Consider the following 23,293-nt stretch of genomic DNA (forward strand, 5'->3'; position numbering starts at 1 on the left):
AAAGTGAAGAGACCAGATGCAGAAGGGTAAGTAAGGCAGGGTTCACATCACGTTTTTGCCACCCGTTTAGCGTATACAAAAAACGTATACATTAACTGATGATACAGTGACATCCGTTCACCATAGAGTTCCACTTTTTTTTACAGCCTAAGGGCTCGTTCACACGAACGTGTGAAGCTCGTGCCCGTGCTGTAGACCGCAAATTGCGGTCCGCAATGCACGGGCACCATTCGTGGGGCAGGCGCATGGGGATCGCAGACCCATTCATGTCCTTACCTGCTTCTCTCTGCTCCGTTCAGACTCCGTGGCTCCCAGGCCATCTTCATTGGACTTCAGTCGCCGCATATAAAACTTCCTGCATGGACAGGGTCACTGGCACCACTGCAACCAGTGCTTGTCCTCAGCGGGGACGTGTTCCCCTGCGGCACATAACCCAGCAGGAATGTGCAGCTTGGGGACACATCACTGCAGAGGCCATTCATTGGCTGCAGTGTTACACGTGACCCCAACCTGTGCAGAATATTTACATGTGGAGACTGGAAGTGTGGTGAAGGGCAGGAGCAGGTGAAGCATTGCTCTCTTCACAGGTCCCACTGGGTGGAGGACATTTAAAAAAAAATCCTGAACAATCCCTTTAAGAATTGAGGAAGTTCTCAACCTGCATGGCTGAAAACAGGTCCAGTGCAGCCCCAGAAATTCCCAAGTTTAAACTTCCCAATCCCTTATGGCAAACCTAACCGTGGAGGACAAGTTTGGCCAGAAAATGGCCGCTTGAAGTCTCTAACGTGTGTCCAGTTTCGGCATGTTTTTAGAAAAAAACTTGTAACAAGGACTGACCTGATGGTCAGATCAGTTGTAGTTTGTCTTCAGTAAGATACTGGACTTTACGTCTTTGGCCTAATCTTTAAACTGGCCATCGGCTTTGAGTGAGAGTGGAGTTAATGATTGACAGGAGCAGAGAACAAGGGTCTGAGAGTGGGAAAAAAATCAACAAAAAAGTGAAAAAGAGCAAGGTCCCGAGAGATAACAGGCTGAGAAGGAGGACAGAAAAGACATCCCGAGTCCAGTCACAGCATTACTGCCGAGCAGAGACTCGCTCAGACATGATCGTCAGTGCATGGCGGGGCTTCCTCTACTTTTATGGACTCGTCTTTGACTCTCTTTCCGGATGTGAAAGGAGTGACCAACTATCGGCATCACACATCAACAGGACAGAGGTAACCAAGTGCTCATTGAGGCTGAGATCAGAGGTAGTCATTTAAAGGTGTTTCCCCACAATGGAATTAGGAGGGTAGGCGATGAATGTCTGATCATGTGGCCCCTCCAATGGAACCCTATGTTCCTCCTGGCTACACCACCGTGGTGAGGAGGAGTTGGAATGGAGCGGCTGTCGAGCATGTGCTGTGCAAAACCAATCAGTGTCTATGGGGCTGATGGGAACAGTCGGGCTCTGCACTTGGCTGTAGCCCAATGAACAATGAATGGAGCACCACCACGTATGCTCGACCGCCCCTACTCGCTGCGAGGCCGATAGGCCATCACAATGTTGGGAAATCCAAAATTATCTTATGATAGGCTATGGATACCTGTGTGAAGATCACACCCATGGTCTCTCCCCCACCACTGATTTCCAGAATAAATGGCCTCTATAGAGACTTTGAAGTCCTGTGTCTATGGGCCCATACTGTCCCAGATTTATACAGATCCATTCACAGGTTTTTTGTGTTGGCTTCATTGGGAGCAGGAGGGTGAGGATATTTCTGCAATACAGTGCTACCAGAGGCACCATTCAGAGACTCTACTACGGTAGTGCGGAACTGTTGCGACTCCATGGGATGCCATACTGAGGACATTTAGGACTATATGCCACCCATGGACATGAATGGATGACTACGTTATACAGGAGCAGGCTGTGTCCAGCGCTCCATAGATCATCAGCAAAGTCCTTGAGCTTTATGCAGCCTCTTTAGGTTTTAAAAAGTTTTCAAAGTGAGTGATGGTCGGACATGATGGGGGGGGGGTGATGGATCTGTCACCTTCCAAGCTGTGAAGCAACACTTAAAGATTGAGATGTTGTTTAGCGAGCTGCATAAGGTTTACTAAGCTCACAGACACCCACACAGATCAACAGACTCTCTAGGTCAAATTACGGTAAGGCTCATCCAGCTGACCTTGGAAACATTGGACAAACAGTGATAGTAAAGAGTTCATCCACACAGATCTATACATACCAATCATAGCCACAAAATTCGACTCTCCCCTAACAGCAGATGTCAGGGAAAGAAGGATCTTGGATTTCAAAATGTCCGATCCTTTAATCTCACAGGTCTCACAGATTTATCTGGCAATGGCTTATTCTCATCTCTTCCATTAGTGCATAGCCACGTTTGGCCGAGCCCAGCGGGCATGTCTATGGAGGTCGGGAGGAGTAGCTGTTGACCAAATGAGTGCTTGGCTGATGTTAATCTAAAATGATCTAAGTCGTGGTAAGCATCAAGGGTATATGTACCAAACAGGAGGAACATGGTGATCTAAGGAGTCCGTGTGAGATATGGGTCAAGTTAGTCCAACCCCTTTGTCCTTATGGTTGGTTAGAAGCATCTGTGTAGATACTGTAACTGGTATTGGGCCCCTATAACCCATGGACAGTGTTAATCAGCTGCTGTTCTCCTCAGGCCCAATGGTCATGTTGCCCTTCTCTACCACAAAAAGGATACAGAGCACAAACCAGCATGATCTTTGGATTTTTAGGGGTCTTATAAGGTGAACACAATCCAGGAGGTGGGGTCGCCATTTCGATTTTTGCCGTGTGCCCCCCTGAGTTCTATGTACGACCCCAGTATGAACCTGCCAAGTGATCCTCTGCTCCTTGAGAACATCAGTGTTAACCAAAAAAAGGAAGGAAGCAACATGAGGATCACACAAATCCTCAACAAGGGATAGGAAGGTTAACAAGTGTCCCCACGCCCGACCATAGTCCTGGGATCCTACTTTACTTTTGAGAAAATACTTTAGGGAGGCTCTGTGGGCACCGTGGTTCACAGGATGCAAAATATTTCCAGCTTTGTGCAATTTTTTTAAATTTGAAGCCCAGCCTACTGTTGAAAAAAACCATACTTACCTGCTCTCCGCCGCGGCTCCCTAGCACTGTCCTGCAGTCTTCTGGACCCCATCCTGAAAAGTTCCGGATGGACATGGTCACATGTGCCACTGCAGCCAATGACTGGCCACATCAAGTGGCTTGTGACCAGCAGTGTTTGATTTTCTTGTGATTCAGGGGTCACGGTCATTGCTACATGCGAGTCACACTGCAACTCCATTCATTTCAATAGCTGTACCGCTACACAGCCATCTTTGGTCATGCGATGCGTGTCAATGGGCCAAGGTCTCCATGTAGACCCTGCCTTAGCGATTAGTTTATAATCCATACTATTTCATATCCCAATATCTGTAAAATTGGATTAAAGGAATTTTTACTGTAAATTATGTAATATTATAAAAGGGAAGTTCTTCTTTAAGATTCCCGCCAGTTTTGTTCCAGTAGACTTCTGTCCTTGTATTAAAATCCTGGTAGTTCCCATTGCAGTACATGGGGAGCTGGTACTTCCTGGCAGCGGCAGCAGAACCTGGAACTCGAGCGCTGGACATCTTCAGGGTGATGGATAACGGGCGTTTCATGGTCCAGGAAAGTACGGACATGGAGAAACTGGAGTTCAGAGCGTCCATCAGAGTGTGAGATGAGCCGTATGTCTATCAGTCTCTCACTGTCTCCTGTCCACCACCTGTGTCTCCTACCTCCTCAGCCTGCGCTCTCGCCTCCTCTTCATTGCTCTGTTCACCCTCTGTCTCTTACACCTGATCTAGACTAATAGCTCCTCCTAATGGGTCTTCCAGTGCCACAAAAATTTGGGGCAGCAGGTCCAGGATGGCTTAACCAATAAAGTACCAATACTTCACCGATCCCCTGCCACAGCTGTACTGACACTGCCTGGTTCCCCGGCAGTCTCTACTTCCTGCTCCCATTCTGACACACAGGAAATGCATGCCCAGCCAATTACTGCCTGAGGAGGGTCCTCGCTGCCGCTCATGATTGGCTGAGAGGATATTTCCAGGCATTTCCCATGTGTCCAGGAGGTGAATATCGGTTCTTTTATCTTTTAAGTCATTCTGAGTCTGCTGCCACCCAATTTTGTTGCACTGGAAAACCCCTTTAAATGGAAGTACCAGGGCTGGAAGGGTGATTACCCCAGGGCCTTCACCATCTAGATGCTTTCACCATCTTGCGAAAGCCTCCACATAGTGAAGCCCACAGACCAGGGAACCAAAGCCGTGGAGAAAGGAGGATCCATTAGATCTGGACCTTCTCCAGTTATATTTGGGCGTGTCAGGAATGGTGACAGGTCCTTTCTAATAAATGTGGACCACTGTGGCCTCCTAAGTCCTTAATTTGTTCCTGGGAGTAGCGGGATTTCCAGGATTTTTATATTAATGGCCTATACTCAGGATAGGTCATCAATATGAGATCAGTGAGGGTCCATCTACTGGCATCCTCGCCAATCAACTGTATTAAGAGGCCGCAGCGCTCCGTGAGCACTTAGGCCTTCTCCTAGGCCATGTGACGTCATCTTTGTCAGTCCCATGGCCTAAGGCAGCTCAGTCCCATTCAAATAAAAGGGACTGAACTGTCATACCAAGCATAGCCACCATCCAATGGACAGCGCTGTGCTTGGTAAACCTCGAGGAGGCTGTGGCTCTCCTCGAGGTTTATTATTGTATTTGGTTTATTATTGTATTTCACAGCATTTTTACTATTATTACGCTACTTTCCATCTTCTTTCCAGTAAAGACGGCTCATGTATTCCCCGCACATGGATTTACATGCTGACTGAGAACAGCACAGAGCTGAGGACAGAGGGTGAGAGAGTACAATATGGCATTTTAGTACTGGCAATATTGGAGGTGACGGCTAGAAGAACTTTTTTTTTTTTATAGTAGCACACGTGACTATAAGTGACCTTGTCTGATAAAGTAAGTAGCATCTTCTTAAGGTTCTCTGAAAATGTTCACAGACCTCCTCTGTCTGATCCCATAGTCATATGTCCTCCATCTGTCCTCTACTTCTAGCATTAGGGCACACATATAAGGGAGTATAAATTCTGAATCAGACTACATACAGTTTGATTGTAGTCTGTTACCATAGAAACATATCAACACAGGAGCTGTAGACACAAAGACATAGGGGAGTAGTCTGTTACCATGGAAACACATACAGTGGATATAAAAAGTCTACACACCCCTGTTAAAATGTCAGGTTTCCGTGATGTAAAAAAAATGAGACAAAGATAAATAATTTCAGAACTTTTTCCACCTTTAATGTGACCTATAAACTGTACAACTCAATTGAAAAACAAACTGAAATCTTTTAGGTAGAGGGAAGAAAAAATGTAAAAAATAAAATAATATGGTTGCATAAGTGTGCACACCCTTAAACTAATACTTTGTTGAAGCACCTTTTGATTTTATTACAGCACTCAGTCTTTTTGGGTATGAGTCTATCAGCATTGCACATTTTGACTTGCCAAAATTTGCCCAATCTTTTTGGCAAAAACACTCCAAATCTGTCAGATTGCGAGGGCATCTCCTGTGCACAGCCCTCTTCAGATCACCCTACAGATTTTCAATCGGATTCAGGTCTGGGCTCTGGCTTGGCCATTCCTAAACTTTAATCTTCTTCTGGTGAAGCCATTCCTTTGTTGATTTAGATGTATGCTTTGGGTCATTGTCATGCTGAAAGATGAAGTTCCTCTTCATGTTCAGCTTTCTAGCAGAAGCCTGAAGGTTTTGTGCCAATATTGACTGGTATTTGGAACTGTCCATAATTCCCTCTAGCTTAACCAAGGCCCCAGTTCCAGCTGAAGAAGAACAGCCCCTTGGCATGATGCTGCCACCACCATGCTTCACTGTGGGGATGGTGTTCTTTTGGTGATGTGCAGTGTTGTTTTTGCACCAAACATATCTTTTGGAATTATGGCCAAAAAGTTCAACCTTGGTTTCATCAGACCATAACACCTTTTCCCACATGCTTTTGGGAGACTTCAGATGTGTTTTTGCAAAATGTAGCCTGACTTGGATGTTTTTCTTGGTAAGAAAAGGCTTTCGTCTTGCCACTCTACCTCATAGCCCAGACATATGAAGAATACGGGAGATTGTTGTCACATGTATCACACAGCCAGTACTTGCCATATGTTCCTGGAGCTCCTTTAATGTTGCTGTAGGCCTCTTGGTCGCCTCCCAGACCAGTTTTCTTCTCGTCTTTTCATCAATTTTGGAGGGACGTCCAGTTCTTGGAAATGTCACTGTTGTGTCATATTTTCTCCACTTGATGATGTTCCATGGTATACGTAATGCCTTGGAGATTATTTTGTCCCCTTCTCCTGACTGATACCTTCTAACAATGAGATCTCTCTGATGCTTTGGAAGCTCTCTGTGGACCATGGCTTTTGCTGTGGGATGCGACTAAGAAAATGTCAGGAAAGACCAACTAGAGCAGCTGAACTTTATTTGGGGTTAATCAGAGGCACATTAAATGATGGCCGGTGTATGCTGACTCCTATTTAACAGGATATTGAATGTGATTGCTTAATTCTGAACACAGCTACATCCCCAGTTATAATAAGAGGGTGTGCACACTTATGCAGCCACATTATTTTTGTTTTCTTCAGTTTGTTTTTCAATTGAGTGGTACAGTTTATAGGTCTGTTACCATGGAAACATATCAACATAGGAGCTGTAGACAAAAATCATAGAAGAGTTTTAATTAAGATTATTTGAAAAAAAAACACTTCATTTTCCATATTAGATGCCTTGGAATTTCAGACTACACATACTTTGCTTGTTGTCTGTTACCATGGAAACACATATATCAGCAAAGGAGCTGTAGACACAAAACAATAAGAGATTATAAATTAAGATTATTTGGGGAAAAAAATCCTTTGTTTTCTGTGTTAGATTCTTTGGAAGATCAGACTACGCAGAGTTTGTTTGTAGTCTGTAACCATGGAAACATATCAACATGAGAGCTGTAGGCAAAAATCATAGGACAGTTTTAATTAAGATTATATAAAAAAATATATATTAATGCCTTGGAAGATTAGACTACACATCGTTTTTTTTGTAGTCTGTTACCATGGAAACACATATCAGCATCAGAGCGTTGTAACTAAGAATTAACAGTAAATGGTTTATTTTCTATATTAGATGCCTTGGAATTATGAAAATTTCTATTTGCTTGTAAACTCCCACAGTGTTTGACTCCTAGATTCCGTAGCCTCGGGGACAGCAGTGCAGCATTTACCATTCCGTTCTATGGGAAGCATCATTTGACCCCGACATCCACTAGAATACCATTTGATAATACAGTCAGGTCCATAAATATTGGGACACCGACACAATTCTAACATTTTTGGCTCTATACACCACCACAATGGATTTTAAATGAAACGGACAAGATGTGCTTTACCTGCAGACTGTCAGCTTTTATTTGAGGGTATTTACATCCAAATCAGGTGAACGGTGCAGGAATTACAACAGTTTGCATATGTGCCTCCCACTTGTTAAGGGACCAAAAAAAATGGGACATCAGTGAAGCAAGCCATCATTAGGCTGAAAAAACACAACAAACCCATCAGAGAGATAGCAAAAACATTAGGCCTGGCCAAAACAACTGTTTCGAACATTTTTAAAAAGAAGGAACACACCGGTGAGCTCAGCAACACCAAAAGACCCGGAAGACCACGGAAAACAACTGTGGTGGATGACAGAAGAATTCTTTCCCTGGCCAGATGAAGAACACTCTCCAGGAGGTAGGTGTATGAGTGTCAAAGTCAACCATCAGGAGAAGACTTCACCAGAGTGAATACAGAGGGTTCACCACAAGATGTAAACCATTGGTGAGCCTCAAAAACAGGAAGGCCAGATTAGAGTTTGCCAAACGACATCTAAAAAAGCCTTCACAGTTCTGGAACAACGTCCTATAGACAGATGAGACCAAGATCAACTTGTACCAGAGTGATGGGAAGAGAAGAGTATGGAGAAGGAAAGGAACTGCTCATGATCCTAAGCATACCACCTCATCAGTGAAGCATGGTGGTGGTAGTGTCATGGCGTGGGCATGTATGGCTGCCAATGGAACTGGTTCTCTTGTATTTATTGATGATGTGACTGCTGACAAAAGCAGCAGGATGAATTCTGAAGTGTTTCGGGCAATATTATCTGCTCATATTCAGCCAAATGCTTCAGAACTCATTGGACGGCGCTTCACAGTGCAGATGGACAATGACCCAAAGCATACTGCAAAAGCATCCAAAGAGTTATTTAAGGGAAAGAAGTGGAATGTTATGCAATGGCCAAGTCAATCACCGGACCTGAATCCGATTGAGCATGCATTTCACTTGCTGAAGACAAAACTGAAGGGAAAATGCCCCAAGAACAAGCAGGAACTGAAGACAGTTTCAGTAGAGGCCTGGCAGAGCATCACCATGGATGAAACCCAGCGTCTGGTGATGTCTATGCGTTCCAGACTTCAGGCTGTAATTTACTGCAAAGGATTTGCAACCAAGTATTAAAAAGTGAAAGTTTGATTTATAATTATTATTATTCTGTCCCATTACTTTTGGTCCCTTAACAAGTGGGAGGCACATATGCAAACTGCTGTAATTCCTGCACCGTTCACCTGATTTGGATGTAAATTCCCTCAAATTAAAGCTGACCGTCTGCAGGTAAAGCACATCTTGTTCGTTTCATTTCAAATCCATTGTGGTGGTGTATAGAGCCAAAAATATTAGAATTGTGTAGATGTCCCAATATTTATGAACCTGACTGTATATTAGTTATGCCTCTACAGTTCAGCTTAGTAAATCAACCCTTGGTAACCGGCAGAATTAACACTTTCATTTCTGCAGGCCACCCAGACAGACTGACTGAGCTCTTCTCCTGTCACTGTCCGGACTGCGTTCTCCTGAAAGAGACGGATGAGACGACCTCCAGGCTCCTCCTCTATTGTAAGTTCTTTGTTGTGGTTTCCGACATGATATCTGTCACCTTCTGAGTTGACGGAAGACTCCGGCTTATAGCTGCGCCATGTGTTGAAGTCTATTGTCTCATTAAACATGCTTTACACTGCAGCCCTGCTTGTTCTGATTGGCTTCGGTGTAGAAGCAGAAGCTCACCACAAGAAAGTCAGTGCATGGAGAGCTGACGTCTATTCCAGAAAGGTCATCACTGTGAGGATAGCCTTAGAATGAGTGGAAGTGGGTATAAACCAGGCATGCTCAACCTGCGGCCCCCCAGCTGTTGCAAAACTACAACTCTGAGCATCCCTTAACAGCCTACAGCTATCAGACTACAGCAGGGCATGGTGGGAGTTGCAGTTTTGCGACGGCTGGAGAGCCGCAGGTTAAGCATCCCTGGTATAAACTATAGGCACCAGGTCCTGTCCCCATGTACAACCTGAAGCTCCTGGACCCCAGGGCACATTCTGTAATATGGCCCCCAACCACCATGTACCATTTATAATACCAGTGTCTTCTTTGGTGGCAGTAGGGCCCTTGGGTATACCCTTGGTCCTCCTCCTCGTTTTTGTTCTCCTCCCTTTTCTAGCTTTTCCCACCACTAATGGTCCTCTGCTCCTTCTCATCCTCTTCCTCAGCACGTTCTCCACGACTGGACGAAGACTGTATGGACAAGTTCAAGCATAAATCCACATGTGAAGGCTACAAAGATGTTCTGCAGCTTCCGCAAACACTAGGTAACGCCTTGCACACTGCCATGTATTATAAGTCTTATCCTTAAAGGGGCTCTCCGCGCTACAGATTTTGGTGGACTAGACTCAGGATTGGTCATCAGTATCAGATCTGTGGGGGGTCTGACAACCCCACTGATCAGCTGTCTCATCTGAATGAGAGCGGAGCGGCAGTAACCCGGAGCTGTCTGCTGTCATGTTTCTGGTTCCACGGCTGATCGTTGGGGGTGCCGGGTGTCAGACCACCCTACCAATCTGATATTGATGACCTATCCCCCAGTTCTGTAGCTGGAAGAATCCCTTTAATCCCACCGGCACAGTGATGTGAATGGGGCTGAGCTGCAATACCAGTCACAGCCACTTGACAAAAGTGGCGCTGTTTCTGGAAAAAATAAATACATTGAAATATAATGCTCAGAATTTTGACAGTGACCGAGATTTATGGCCGACTGCTCTCGGACAAATGTTCACCAAATACCTTTATGTGGAACAGTCTGCAACGGCCCCTCAGAGAGAGAACTGTTATACCTCGCTTTACCTGTGGGGGCACTACAGGGAAAGCAGACACGAATTTTGACCCTCAAGAGGTGTGGTCATCAGATCGAAGGGGACAATAGGACAAGCCCTTTAAATGAAGTATAGAATTTATAGATTGGTGACGGGCAGAAGAAATTCGAGGGGATCTCGGAGAAATTGGCGCACATGGAAGGCCGGGATACTTGGCAGCCAAGGCTTAAACAGGAGGTGACGGCGCAAACCATAACAAACGGGGGAACAGCTTTTAAAATAGTTTCCAGCATGAAAATATAAAGCTTGAAAATGCGTCTGCACAATGTCAGGAGCAGGCGGCGCAGGCGCAAGGGATCGCTTACATCATGGGAAATAGGCAGAGGAGATGTGGTCAGAAACGGTGCGATGGCCGCGGGTCACAGGGTGTTTTTTGTATAACCAAGAAGTGTGAGGAGCCGCCGTAGATTACCAGCAGATTCTAATGTAATAAAAACTCAGCGGCATTGTGGAAACAGTCAGCAGGCGGCTGCTGACAGACCTGGTTTTCTCGCTATGCGATTCTATTAAGAATGGTATTGAACGGAGTCCTGTTTCGAATGGACTCATGTGAGGACCTCCGGAGCTGGAATCCCCAGCGAGGAAGAAATGGTGCGATGCCATAAACGACGCAGCGAGGAAGAGATAGCGACATAGAGAGGAAGCCGCGCTGTGACTAAAGCCATAAGACCCTGCTTGGTGACAGTTTCCTGGTAAGAAAAGTGTAAAAGTGACCTGGAAAATAAGAGCTATAGAAAACACAGGTAACGGATATCTGTGTAACGAGGATCCCGGATTTCACATGGCGGAGCACATATGTTCTGATGGGTCCCTGACAGAACAGAGGCCGAGTGTTCTCTCTCTGGACCCACGTCCGTGTCCGCGCAGCCCTCCGTTATCTGCAGGACAATGGCTGCTCTTGTGTCAGGACAGAAGCCGCTGTTTACTCTACTGACCGAGGATGAAATGAAGCCATTGTAGAATCGTGAAATATCCCATTGTAGAATCAGCAGTTTATCTGCGTATTCCTCCAGCATATACTGCAGATACAATATGAACAGCGCCTTCAATGAAATACTGCAAAAAAAACAAAAAACAAAAACAAAAATCCCTTTTCCTCCCTGCGCACTACGTTATATGACGGTATGTGGGCTCAGGCGGTATGCCAAGTATCAGGGTACATGACAAGGCAGGTAGGCAGGACTGAGTCACACATGCCAGCGATTAGCAGAATATTTCGGTGCGGGGTGTGTGGGGGAAGAAATGCCCTGTATGTCAGGCCTCAGGAGAACAGTGTAGCTGTGTGGACTGTGTCATGGTGCAGCAGAGTGTGGGGGGCACACTGGCACAGCTGTGGGTATAGTGGGTGCACATTTAGTCCCCACCCTGGTAATGTCCATACCTATGTGTGAAAACAATAGGATAGCAGCTCTCCCCCTATCACAGCTCAGAGGGGGTGTCATTTCTGCTGCATCTCTCCCCCTATCACAGCTCAGAGGTGTGTCATTTCTGCTGCATCTCTCTCTATTATCACTCAGAGAGAACTGCAGCAGAAAGGAAACGACCCCTGAGTGATCATAGAGAGAGATGCAGCAGAAAGGAAACGACCCCTATCATCACTCAGGGGTCGTTTCCTTTCTGCTGCAGCTCTCTCCCTACCACAGCTCAGAGGGGGTGTCCTTTCTGCTGCATCTCTCTCTATTATCACTCAGAGAGAACTGCAGCAGAAAGGAAACGACCCCTGAGTGATCATAGAGAGAGATGCAGCAGAAAGGAAACGACCCCTGAGTGATGATAGAGAGAGATGCAGCTGAAAGGAAACGACCCCTGAGTGATGATAGAGAGAGATGCAGCAGAAAGGAAACGACCCCTATCATCACTCAGGGGTCGTTTCCTTTCTGCTGCAGCTCTCTCCCTACCACAGCTCAGAGGGGGTGTCCTTTCTGCTGCAGCTCTCTCCCTACCACAACTCAGAGGGGGTGTCCTTTCTGCTGCAGCTCTCTCCCTACCACAACTCAGAGGGGGTGTCCTTTCTGCTGCAGCTCTCCTTTATCACAGGTCGGAGGGGGGTGCTCTTTCTGTCTTTCTGTTGCAGTGCTCTCCCTATGACAGCTGAGGGGACGTGTCCTTTCTGCTGCAGCTCTCCCCTATCACACCTCAGGGGTCGTTTCTTTTCTGCTGTAGCTCTCATTCTATTAGAGCTCAGCAGTGTGTCCTTTCTGCTGCAGCTCTCTTCCTGTAACTATCATAGCTTCTAGCAGTAGATATGGCTGAGCATGTGCGACCACCTCAGTAGGTGGACATGCACATTACTATACAGATTAAACACCTGGTGGCGCCATTATAACACTGTATAGGGAATCGGTGGAGACTACAACTTCACATTGAATGCATCCTTGGATCCCACTGCGAATCCCCACAGACAATTAAGATCTCTACTCTCTCATATCCACTCTCTTTAAGGGTCCATTCACACGTCCGTAGTGTATTGCGGATCCGCGATACACCCGGCCGGCACCCCCCATAGAACTGCCTATTCTTGTCCGCAATTGCGGATAAGAATAGAACATGTTCTATTTTTTTCAGGAGCAGCGGACTGGAAGATCGGAGCCGCGCTCCGGACATGCGGATACGGACAGCACACTGTGTGCTGTCCGCATCTCTTCCGGGCCCCATAGAGAATGAATGGGTCCAGATTCGCGGAACGGATCCGGACCCATTCTACGGACGTGTGAATGGACCCTAACTTATAGATGTTTGGCGCGTTCTCCATCCACAAGGTAAAGACGATACATTTTTCTCCCCACCACATCAGTCATATAGTCGTATAGACCTCTTCCTCGTCGGCCATCACACTTTAGCATGGAAACCACAGGCCTCTGTTGGCGATATCTTGTTTTCCGATCACGCACCGATATATTTTGCAGTAGAGCTCCCAGATGCCACAATTAAATCATGGAACTGGAGATTAAAGGACAACCTTCTTGAAGATGTGGTGTATGCACGGCCGACATCCAGAACACAGTTAGGGAATTCCTACAGATACACGCCGCTGACAACACAATGGGAGACACTGAAGTGCGTTCTTAGGGGAACCTTCATAAAACATGGCACCAGATTGAAAAAAGAAAGAAGCCCTCAAACTCTCTAACCTCCTCGCACAAGCACATGACTTAGAAATACTGCATAAACGAACACTTTCCACCACTACCCATGTGGAATTGCTCAAAGCCAGAGACTGTATCAAAACCTTGATAGATCAGCAATACAAAATATATTGCGACCAAGGAAAAACGTTTATGAATTCCCAAATAAATGTGGTAGGCTTACTACACCCTAGAGCGTCACAAACTTTTATCCCCCACATCAAAAAAAGCAATGGCTGGGACACACACAATCCTACAGAGATATTAGAGGTGTTCCGAGAATATTACTCTAAATGATATAATCTCAAAGGCCAATTCTCAGATATGTCACCTGCCTCCTTAATGAAGCGTATAGAGGAGTTTACTTCTGAAACAGCATCACATGTCCGCATCCGTTCTGCAATATCGGGAACGGGTACAGACCCATTCATTCTCTATGAGGCCGGAAGAGATGCGGAGAGCACACTATGCGCTCTCCGCATCCGCATTTCCTGGACGCAGCCCCGAACTTCAGGGCCTCGGCTCCGCGATAAAATAGAACATGTCCTATTCTTGTCCCCAATTGCGGACAAGAATTGGCAGTTCTATGGGTAGTGCCGGACAGTTTTATTGCAGATCCGCAATACACTACGCACGTGTGAATGGACCCTAACCCACAGTTTCAGAAGCAGATAGAGAAATGTTGGATTCTGACTTTACTGAAGGGGGACGTTGAGACTATCATTAGGAACTCACCGTCTGGAAAGTGCCCGGGACCAGATGGTTTTACTACAGCCTTTTGCAAACAATTCGGTGACCTCCTCTCCCCCTTCCTTTCGAAGGTCTTCAATGGCATTGACCCAGAATCCCCATTCACTCAGCAATCACTTGAGGCCCACATTAGTGCATTACCTAAACCTGGAAAAGACCACTCATTGTCGTCCAATTTGAGACCAATCTCTCTGATCAATATTGACATCAAACTATACTCCAAGATCCTTGCAGATAGATTAGCGCCTATAATTCCAGATATAATACATACGGGACCAAGTTGGTTTTATACGTGGGAGGGAGGCACGAGATAATGCGATTAAAACCCTGATGCTCACCAACGTAACGAGAGACAATTCATCTCCTCTACGCCTGTTATCAGTAGATGCCGAAAAGGCATTTGATAGGGTTAATTGGACTTTCCTAGACTCTACCTTGAAACAAATTGGGCTAGGAGCCAGGTTTTTAAATGGAATCCGTGCTTTACACTCAAATCCCACAGCCAAAGTGAGAGTTAATGGGCTCCTGTCTCCGCCAATACTGATCCAGAATGGGACCAGGCAGGGGTGTCCATTGTCTCCACTGTTATATGTTTTGGTGATGGAACACTTAGCCAACGCACTTTGCAATAACCCATCAATACATGGTCTCACAATTAAAAACTCCCAATACAAAACAGCATTATATGCAGACGATCTTCTGCTATATGTCACTCAACCTCATATATAACCCTTCCCTCGATATTAGGCGAATTTGGACGGTTTGGCCATTTAAGTAATTTCAAAGTTAATTATACAAAATCCGAAATACTTAATATAAATATCCCTCAGACAGAGTTTGCAAGACTTCTTACCTCATTTCAGTTTAGACTCCAACCTTCCTCTCTTTAATATTTAGGAATACATATTCCAGCAGATGGAAATCACTTACTTAGCCTAACTAACCTGCCCCTATTGGATAAGACGTTAAAGGGAACCCGTCATCAACTTTATGCTGACCTCACTAAAGGGCAGCATAAATGCTGATGTCAGCGCTGTGTTACTCAAGTCATGAGCTAAAAGTAAGTGGTTGCTGAGAACCGGCATCATAATCATTGCAGACCAGACCTGGAAAAGAGTCACATCTACCTGAGAAGAGTCCTGGTTATTCCTAATCTCCTGCTCTCTCGCCATCTGCTGATGACTGACAGTTCTCTCCTAGAGAGAAAGGGAGAAATAGGTATTAGACTGTCAGTCATCAGCAGGTGGACAGGAATTCATGAATAACCAGGACTCTTCTCAGGTGGCCGGGACTCTTTTCCAGGCCTAGTCTGCAATGATCTGCACTTACTTTTAACTTTTAAATTACAGACCACTGAAATCAGCTCACCTGTCTCTACTTTATTCTGCTGTTAGTATGGGTAGCATAACGTTGATGACAGGTTCCCTTTAAAAGGGCTTGCGGCCTTCAATAAAAAAGGATTTGTCAAGGTTTGGGCGAATAAAGGCCCTAAAAATGGACCTTCTACCTAAACACCTTTATGTTTTTCAAGCAATCCCCATTACGCCGCCATCCTCCCTTTTTCGAAAATTAAAAACAGCATTTGCCCGTTTTATTTAGGGAGATGGTAGACCACGGATTGGCTTTTCCACCTTAGGCCTCATGCACACGACCGTTGTTTTGGTCCGCATCCGTGCCGCAGTTTTGGCGGCTTGGATGCGGACCCATTCACCTGAATGGGGCCGCAAAAGTTGCGGACGACAGCACTCCGTGTGCTGTTCGCATCCGTTGCTCCGTTCCGTGGCCCACAAAAAATATATAACCTGTCCTATTACTTGTCCGCTTTGCGGATAAGAAATAGGCAGTTGTATCAATGGCTGTCTGTGCCGTTTCGCAAATTACGGATGCCATCCGTGTTTTGCGGATCCGCAATTTGCGGACCGCAAAACACACAATGGTCGTGTGCATGAGGCCTTAAACAGATCTAAAGCTCAAGGCGGGGTAGGCCTTCCAGACCTCAAACTGTATCACACAGCGGCGTCCCTGACTAGACTATTGGATTGGCAACACAATGGAACAACGAAGTAATGGGAGGGACTGGAGCAGAATCTCTACTCTCTTCCACTTAAACACATTCCATGGATTGCCCCTGAGGTCCGTCCGTTTTTTACGACAAACGCTTGAACTATGGGATTCCTTGACTCAGAGGGGTATTTGCGCTAGAAGACTCCGTCCACTCACCCCAATCAATTTTCCATAATCCAGCTTTCCCTGCTGCTGGCATGAATAGGGATTTTTTTCTTGGTATGCGAGCCCCGTTTCCACCATCTCTTGTCGGGAAACCCTTTACCTTCATTTTCCACGATATCCACGAAATTCCCAAATACACAGATATCCTGGCTAGAGTATGAACAATGAAAATCATATGTAGTAAAGAGGAAAATTCAGCAGCTCTCACCCGCCCCACCTTCACCTGTGAGCACGGAGGACCCGTGTCAGGCCCGGGAATCCAGCTCCACGTTGGTAAAGGAATATTTATTTTGCTCGCGGTAAAATCACATCCAGTTACAGTTACAAATACAAAAGTCTTGTCTACGCGTTTCGGGCTACCGGAGACAATTCCAGCCCTTCCTCATGACACAGTAAGACATTAAAAAAGTTGCGCTATTTAGAAGAGAGACCGCACCTGTCTTCACTAATTGTGGTCACATTACTGCAAATACCCTAAAAAAAATGCCACGCCTTTGAACAACACTTCTCATGAGAAAAAGGGAAAAAAACATACAATAAGCAATAAAAGAACCTATGCAAAAACACATGAGATATATAGACAAAAGTATTGGAAATCGACATATGGGTGCAACAGATGCATCTGTGATGTCCGCACCCGTAGCTCCCTTTAGTCGTCAGCCAGACTGGCTGCGATTTTTTTCTTTTCCTGGTATAGACTCGGGCTGACATAGTTTGCGATGGCGGGCGCTCTTCTTCTTCTAGCTGCACATTTAACCCCATCTGCAACTACAGTCCATTCCTTGTCATATGCCAGGACAGGAAAATGTTTTTTTAGAATGCAGCAAATTTGTTTGAACTCCGTACTATATTGTGTAACAAACAATTACTATTATTTTTAGAGTTTTTATTTTTGTTTGTGACTGTACTGCGGGGTTCATATTTTCCTGTTTTGGATAAACCAGGGACCCTCTTTTCAATGTCGACCACCTGCCGTATTGCGTCCTCAACCTGTCTAGTGGCGTAAGCTCTTTTGTATAATCTATGGGCGATATTTTCAGCCTCAGTCATGAACCTTTTTTCATCCCTTGCACGTAGTATCTCGCCCCTTGGTATATTTGCTATGACATGTCTGGGAGGACAGGATGTAGCGTGTAAAGTGGTGTTCCCTGCCAGGGGCTTTCTATAAGTACATGTATACATTTTGCTGGTGGAAGGATCCCCCCTCAGACGCAAATCCAAGAATGAAATCTCCTGTATGTCATGGTGGACACTAAAAGAAATAGGAGTTAATGTAACAGCCAAAGGCTGGTATGGCCGCCACATCACCCGTCCAGACCAGGATCAGGTCATCAATGTAACGGCCATACCCCCTGATGCATCGCCAGAAAGGATGGGTGTCGATGAGGAGAAAGCTCCTCTCCCACCATGCCATGAATATATTGGCTATGGAGGGAGAGAACTTGGCCCCCATCGACACCCCCGATATCTGCAGATAGAACTTGTTGTTGAACATAAAAAAGTTGCGTCTGAGGAGGAAGTCCACCACCAAAAGCAAATATTCCTGTAGACCTGCAGTAATGTTACCATAGGTTTTTAAGAACCAGGCTAAGGCTTGTATGGCCAGTTCATGCGGAATATTGGTGTATAAAGACACAACGTCCGCTGTCATGCATGTATAATTTGAGAACCATTCAATATTCTCAACTATTTGTAAAACGGAAGCTGTGTCTTTAAGAAAACCTGGTATGAGTGGTATTAGCGGTGTCTTACTGTGTCATGAGTAAGGGCTGGAATTGTCTCCGGTTGCCCGAAACGCGTAGACAAGACTTTTGTATTTGTAACTGGATGTGATTTTAACGCAAAGCAAAATAAATATTCCTTTACCAACGTGGAGCTGGATTCCTTGAACCTTTTTGCAATGAAAATCGTATGTTTTGTCCAGAGGGGAGCAGTGCTCTTTCGGATCCACCTTAACTGAGACCGAAAAGTTGTTTACCATGTCCTCTCCACCGACACACCCAATCTCTCTGCTGTACCAGAACTTACTGGCAGATTCATACAAAGATACTCCGAGCTTCTATCGCGGGATGGGAACCGGAATTAGGAACTTGCTTGGAACGCTCTGATCAACGAAAACACAACTTTCTATGGCATGTCCCGCTCAGGAAAAAAAACTATAAGGTTTTGTCACGTGTGTGCAGATATCCAAGTTAGACTACATAGAATCTTTCCTACTGTCCCAGACTCCTGTTGGCGATGCGGCAAATTATTTGGTGGGGTTGTGAACTAATTAAACCTTTCTGGGACAAGATTTTTGGAATTTTCCATAATATCACACAGAAGATGGTTGATAACTCTCCTCAAATAGCGCTCCTCTCCATTCTACCAGGCTCCATTGCATCCCCCCAAAAAAAGAGCTTGCTGAGATTCTGTATCACAGCAGCTAGATCAGTAATACCTAGATGCTGGCGCTCGGCCCGTTACCACAGCTAGATCAGTAATACCTAGACGCTGGCGCTCGGCCCGTTACCGCAGCTAGATCGGTAATACCTAGACGCTGGCGCTCGACCCGTGTACCTACCATGAGAGAATGGTTTCAGGAAATGCAGCATATTGCCAGAATGGAGGAGATTTCCTTGGAAGCACCAGATCAGTCCTCAAAATACCCAGACTTGGGCGAGCTGGATAGACTCTCGGGATTCCCCTGAGTTTCTCTCTTTACTGGCTGCTTAACTTATTGATGTTCAATGTATAAAAGTGGGTGGGACTCACTCTCCCTCCACTGTCAAATTTTTTATTTTATTTTTCTATATACAGTACAGACCAAAAGTTTGGACACACCTTCTCATTCAAAGAGTTTTCTTTATTTTAATGACTATGAAGGCATCAAAACTATGAATTAACACATGTGGAATTATATACATAACAAACAAGTGTGAAACAACTGAAAATATGTCATATTCTAGGTTCTTCAAAGTAGCCACCTTTTGCTTTGATTACTGCTTTGCACACTCTTGGCATTCTCTTGATGAGCTTCAAGAGGTAGTCCCCTGAAATGGTCTTCCAACAGTCTTGAAGGAGTTCCCAGAGATGCTTAGCACAGTCCGGTGACTGTGGAGGCCAGGTCATCTGGTGCAGCACCCCATCACTCTCCTTCATGGTCAAATAGCCCTTACTTTCAAAGATTTCCCAATTTTTCGGCTGACTGACTGACCTTCATTTCTTAAAGTAATGATGGCCACTCGTTTTTCTTTACTTAGCTGCTTTTTTCTTGCCATAATACAAATTCTAACAGTCTATTCAGTAGGACTATCAGCTGTGTATCCACCTGAATTCTCCTCAACGCAACTGATGGTCCCAACCCCATTTATAAGGCAAGAAATCCCACTTATTAAACCTGACAGGGCACACCTGTGAAGTGAAAACCATTTCAGGGGACTACCTCTTGAAGCTCATCAAGAGAATGCCAAGAGTGTGCAAAGCAGTAATCAAAGCAAAAGGTGGCTACTTTGAAGAACCTAGAATATGACATATTTTCAGTTGTTTCACACTTGTTTGTTATGTATATAATTCCACATGTGTTAATTCATAGTTTTGATGCCTTCAGTGTGAATCTACAATTTTCATAGTCATGAAAATAAAGAAAACTCTTTGAATGAGAAGGTGTGTCCAAACTTTTGGTCTGTACTGTATATTTCTTTTTCACTCTCTCTCTCCCTTCACTCTTTCCTGTTCCTCTCTCCTCTTCCTTCTTCTTTCATATTCTTCAACCTAAGTAATTCGTTTTTTTATGCTGAATTACCGGTATATTAAAATAAGATTTGTTGGTGGCACAGCCCCTGGAATAGTTTCTAGAGAGTGCCCAGTCTTGTCTACATACAGCCATATGGTGCTCACATAGTGCCATATTGTGCCAAGATACAACCAGATGGTGCCCAGAGAGCGCAATACTGTGCCCAGAGAGCGCAATACTGTGCCCAGATAACTATTGCAGTGCCCACGATTCCCTCTAACACAGGGGGCCCTCCCACACTTACCATCGCTTGCACTGTTCTGCCGGTACAAAGGTCCCCAAGTCCTGGATGTCCTCCCAGCTGTTTGGTTAAGTTTGGAAGGTGACATCTCCGGGTTCGTTCCCTGGGATCTGTAACCCTTGCAGGCCGCGGCGTGCTGCGTACACGTGTCATAAGGTCAGGACAGCACAGACTCTGACTTTTATTTTTTCTCTTTTTCCTAACAGAGCAATGTCCCCTGGAGGAGTGACGGTAACACGAGGAGGAAGAGCTGGCGAGAAGACCTCATAAACACAATCTAGATAATCTCGTGCTCTTCAATTATCAAAAATTCAATAAAATCTATTTTTTTTTCTTGTGATCTGCCTCCAACAAAATCAATTCACTCACCTCCTGAAATACTCTGTGCTGCTGCCGCATATAGGAAGGCTCGCTGCCCATGCGCATGTCCTGCTGAATTCCATGGAGGTTACAGAGACAGCTCTTGGGCTATGTTCACACATGCGGTGGATGGTGTATTGCAGCGCCAAAGAATTCTCTCCATTGGACCCTAAGAGTCCAATGGAGAGAGCCTAACGTGTGCCCCCCACCTGTGCCTCTCTGAGGTCGGATAGGGTCATCGAGTGGTCATGAGGGACCCCATTTTTCTGACGAGGTGAGCAGTGTACACAGCACCCATATAAATAGTGACTACCAGGGAGCTAACTAGATGATACTGGGTGTGTACAACTACAACTCCCAGTATGGCCTGGGGAGGAAGTGTGGGTGGTGGAAGACCCCTAAAGTGTTGAAGGTCCTGGGGCCACATCTCCCTTGTTCCTCCCTATGATCCATCCGAATCACTGCTTTGCATAAGATCTGTACACTCTGCTCCTGAAATACTCTGTGCTGCTGGTGTACGCTCCTAACTTGTTTAGACAATGTAAAATAATCAGTAATGGGGGGGAGAGGTTGCATAAGGGTGTTTTTGAGGTTGCAGTTATTTCGGGTGCACCGGGGATGTCACCTAATCCATGTCATACATTAAACATGAGTCACGTGTGTATTAGACAGAGATCACGGCGAGGAACCGGCTCTGCCCATCCTCCCAGTATACATCAAGGTCTATATTACACGTGAGCCAATCTTGCCACCTTACCCCACGCCCCATTCTTGTATTAACACCCCGACCTGCATGTGTGTGTCAGGGCGAGGCATATGCCTTGCAGGTCTCAGCCCTCACATTCGTCAGCCCTGAGTCATCTTTCCTATTGTTTCACTATCTAGACATTACCCTGGTCCCTATAGACGGGATAGAACTCAGCCCCAGGTATAAAAATACCGCCACACAATGTCTAAATATTTCATCCATACGACACACACAATACTGCCACTCAGTTCTCAAATAATACTGCCATACAATGTCTAAATACCTCCATACCGTATATAGCACCCACATAACACTGCCATATACTTCACACACAATACTGCCACTCAGTGCCCAAATAATACCGCCATAAAATGTTTATACACAAAAAGGGGTTCTCCAGACTATAGATATTGATGACCTGGGTCATCAGTATCAGACTGATAGGGGTCCAGCACCCCCCCCCCCCCCCCTCCCACGATCAGTTGATTCGGGCAGCCGCGGCACCACTGTACAGTGTATGGAGCTGGAGGCAGGGTACGGTATTCAAGTGAATGGGAGCGGAGATGTAATATGCCGGCACAGTGCATGGAGCCTTCTGCTTCCACATACTATATGGATTCCAGTACCACAGCTGCCTGAAACAGCAGATAGGTTGGGTTGCTGGCTGTCGGACCCTCACTGATCTGATATTGATGACCTACCCTCAGGAGACATCATCAATATCTGTATTGATCTCTTTAATGGTAAGATCCCTGGTGGTCCCTGGTTAAGATTCACATGCTCCACTTTCAGGTTGCTCCTTAGGGTTCTTTTCTCGGCAACCCTGGGCAATTGCTGAAATGGACCCCGACTATGGCATTTACCAAACCGGCTTCCATGTTGGAGGTTGGAAGCTTTGCCTGAAGTTCTCATAGGACATCTTTTCAGACCTACAATCGTCACAAGAGAACAAACCACGTCTGATCAGTTCTCCGTGCCACCGGTATAGTATCAAACTAATACCACCTAGGTGTCGACTGACATAGTCACGGTCACTTATATTTACATCTATGTATGGAGCTTCCAAAAGTGTACCTCAAACCATCATCACTGATGGTCTACCAATAGGCTATGCTACGGATGTGTAATCAGTGACGGAATACCAATTCCAACTACAACTAAATGGGCATGCGTTGCAATTTCTAAACATAATTAGGTCAAAACTGAAAAATAGCAAAGTCTCCGTGACCCCTATATTCTATGCTCTGGTGGGAGTCCCACTATTGTCATGGAAGAGGCGGTATACACCTTGAAATCGAACCTGACACCAGATCTTTTAGAAACCCCAGTTGATGCCAAGTGTGCTTCATCATCTGGTTTACGAGCACTGTTCAGTCCTCGAGATCACATTTGTCTGTATTTTGTGGTGAAGCTTTGATGCAACACATGGGGCCAATGTTTGCTGCTGTTCACCGTACCGTTTTGGCCAAGTCAAGGCTTGTATGCCACCAAACTTCCTATAATGTTTAGATTTCCCAGTCCTTGACAGTAAGTCTTCTTCTAGTTCTACTTCTCGTGGTCTACAGAATGGAGGATGTTTTCTTTATAAACATCACAAGGAAGGTGGAATTTGGGGTGTGGAATGAGGAGAACTGAGAGGCTGTTCATTAGTAGGATGTGCATGGGAAAGAGGCTGCACTACTGAAACATTCCAATAACG

At 45.5% G+C, this 23,293-nt stretch overlaps 1 protein-coding gene across 2 annotated transcripts; it reads left to right on the forward strand.

Moving 5' to 3' along the window:
- Nucleotides 1–993: 993 nt before the first annotated feature.
- Nucleotides 994–20,826, forward strand: APOM (apolipoprotein M). Of its 2 annotated transcripts, none has more exons than XM_040405539.1 (6): nt 994–1,217; nt 3,587–3,732; nt 4,842–4,915; nt 8,961–9,059; nt 9,707–9,805; nt 20,693–20,826. In XM_040405539.1, exons 1-6 carry the CDS (start codon nt 1,104–1,106, stop codon nt 20,713–20,715), a joined length of 555 nt encoding a protein of 184 aa, XP_040261473.1. In that variant the 5' UTR covers nt 994–1,103; the 3' UTR covers nt 20,716–20,826. The 2 variants fall into 2 exon arrangements, with proteins under 2 accessions (XP_040261473.1, XP_040261472.1); XM_040405538.1 differs by having other exon boundaries at nt 998–1,217; nt 3,575–3,732.
- Nucleotides 20,827–23,293: the final 2,467 nt, after the last annotated feature.

The sequence above is a fragment of the Bufo bufo genome, chromosome 8 (assembly GCF_905171765.1).
Source record: "Bufo bufo chromosome 8, aBufBuf1.1, whole genome shotgun sequence".
Classification (NCBI taxonomy): domain Eukaryota; kingdom Metazoa; phylum Chordata; class Amphibia; order Anura; family Bufonidae; genus Bufo; species Bufo bufo.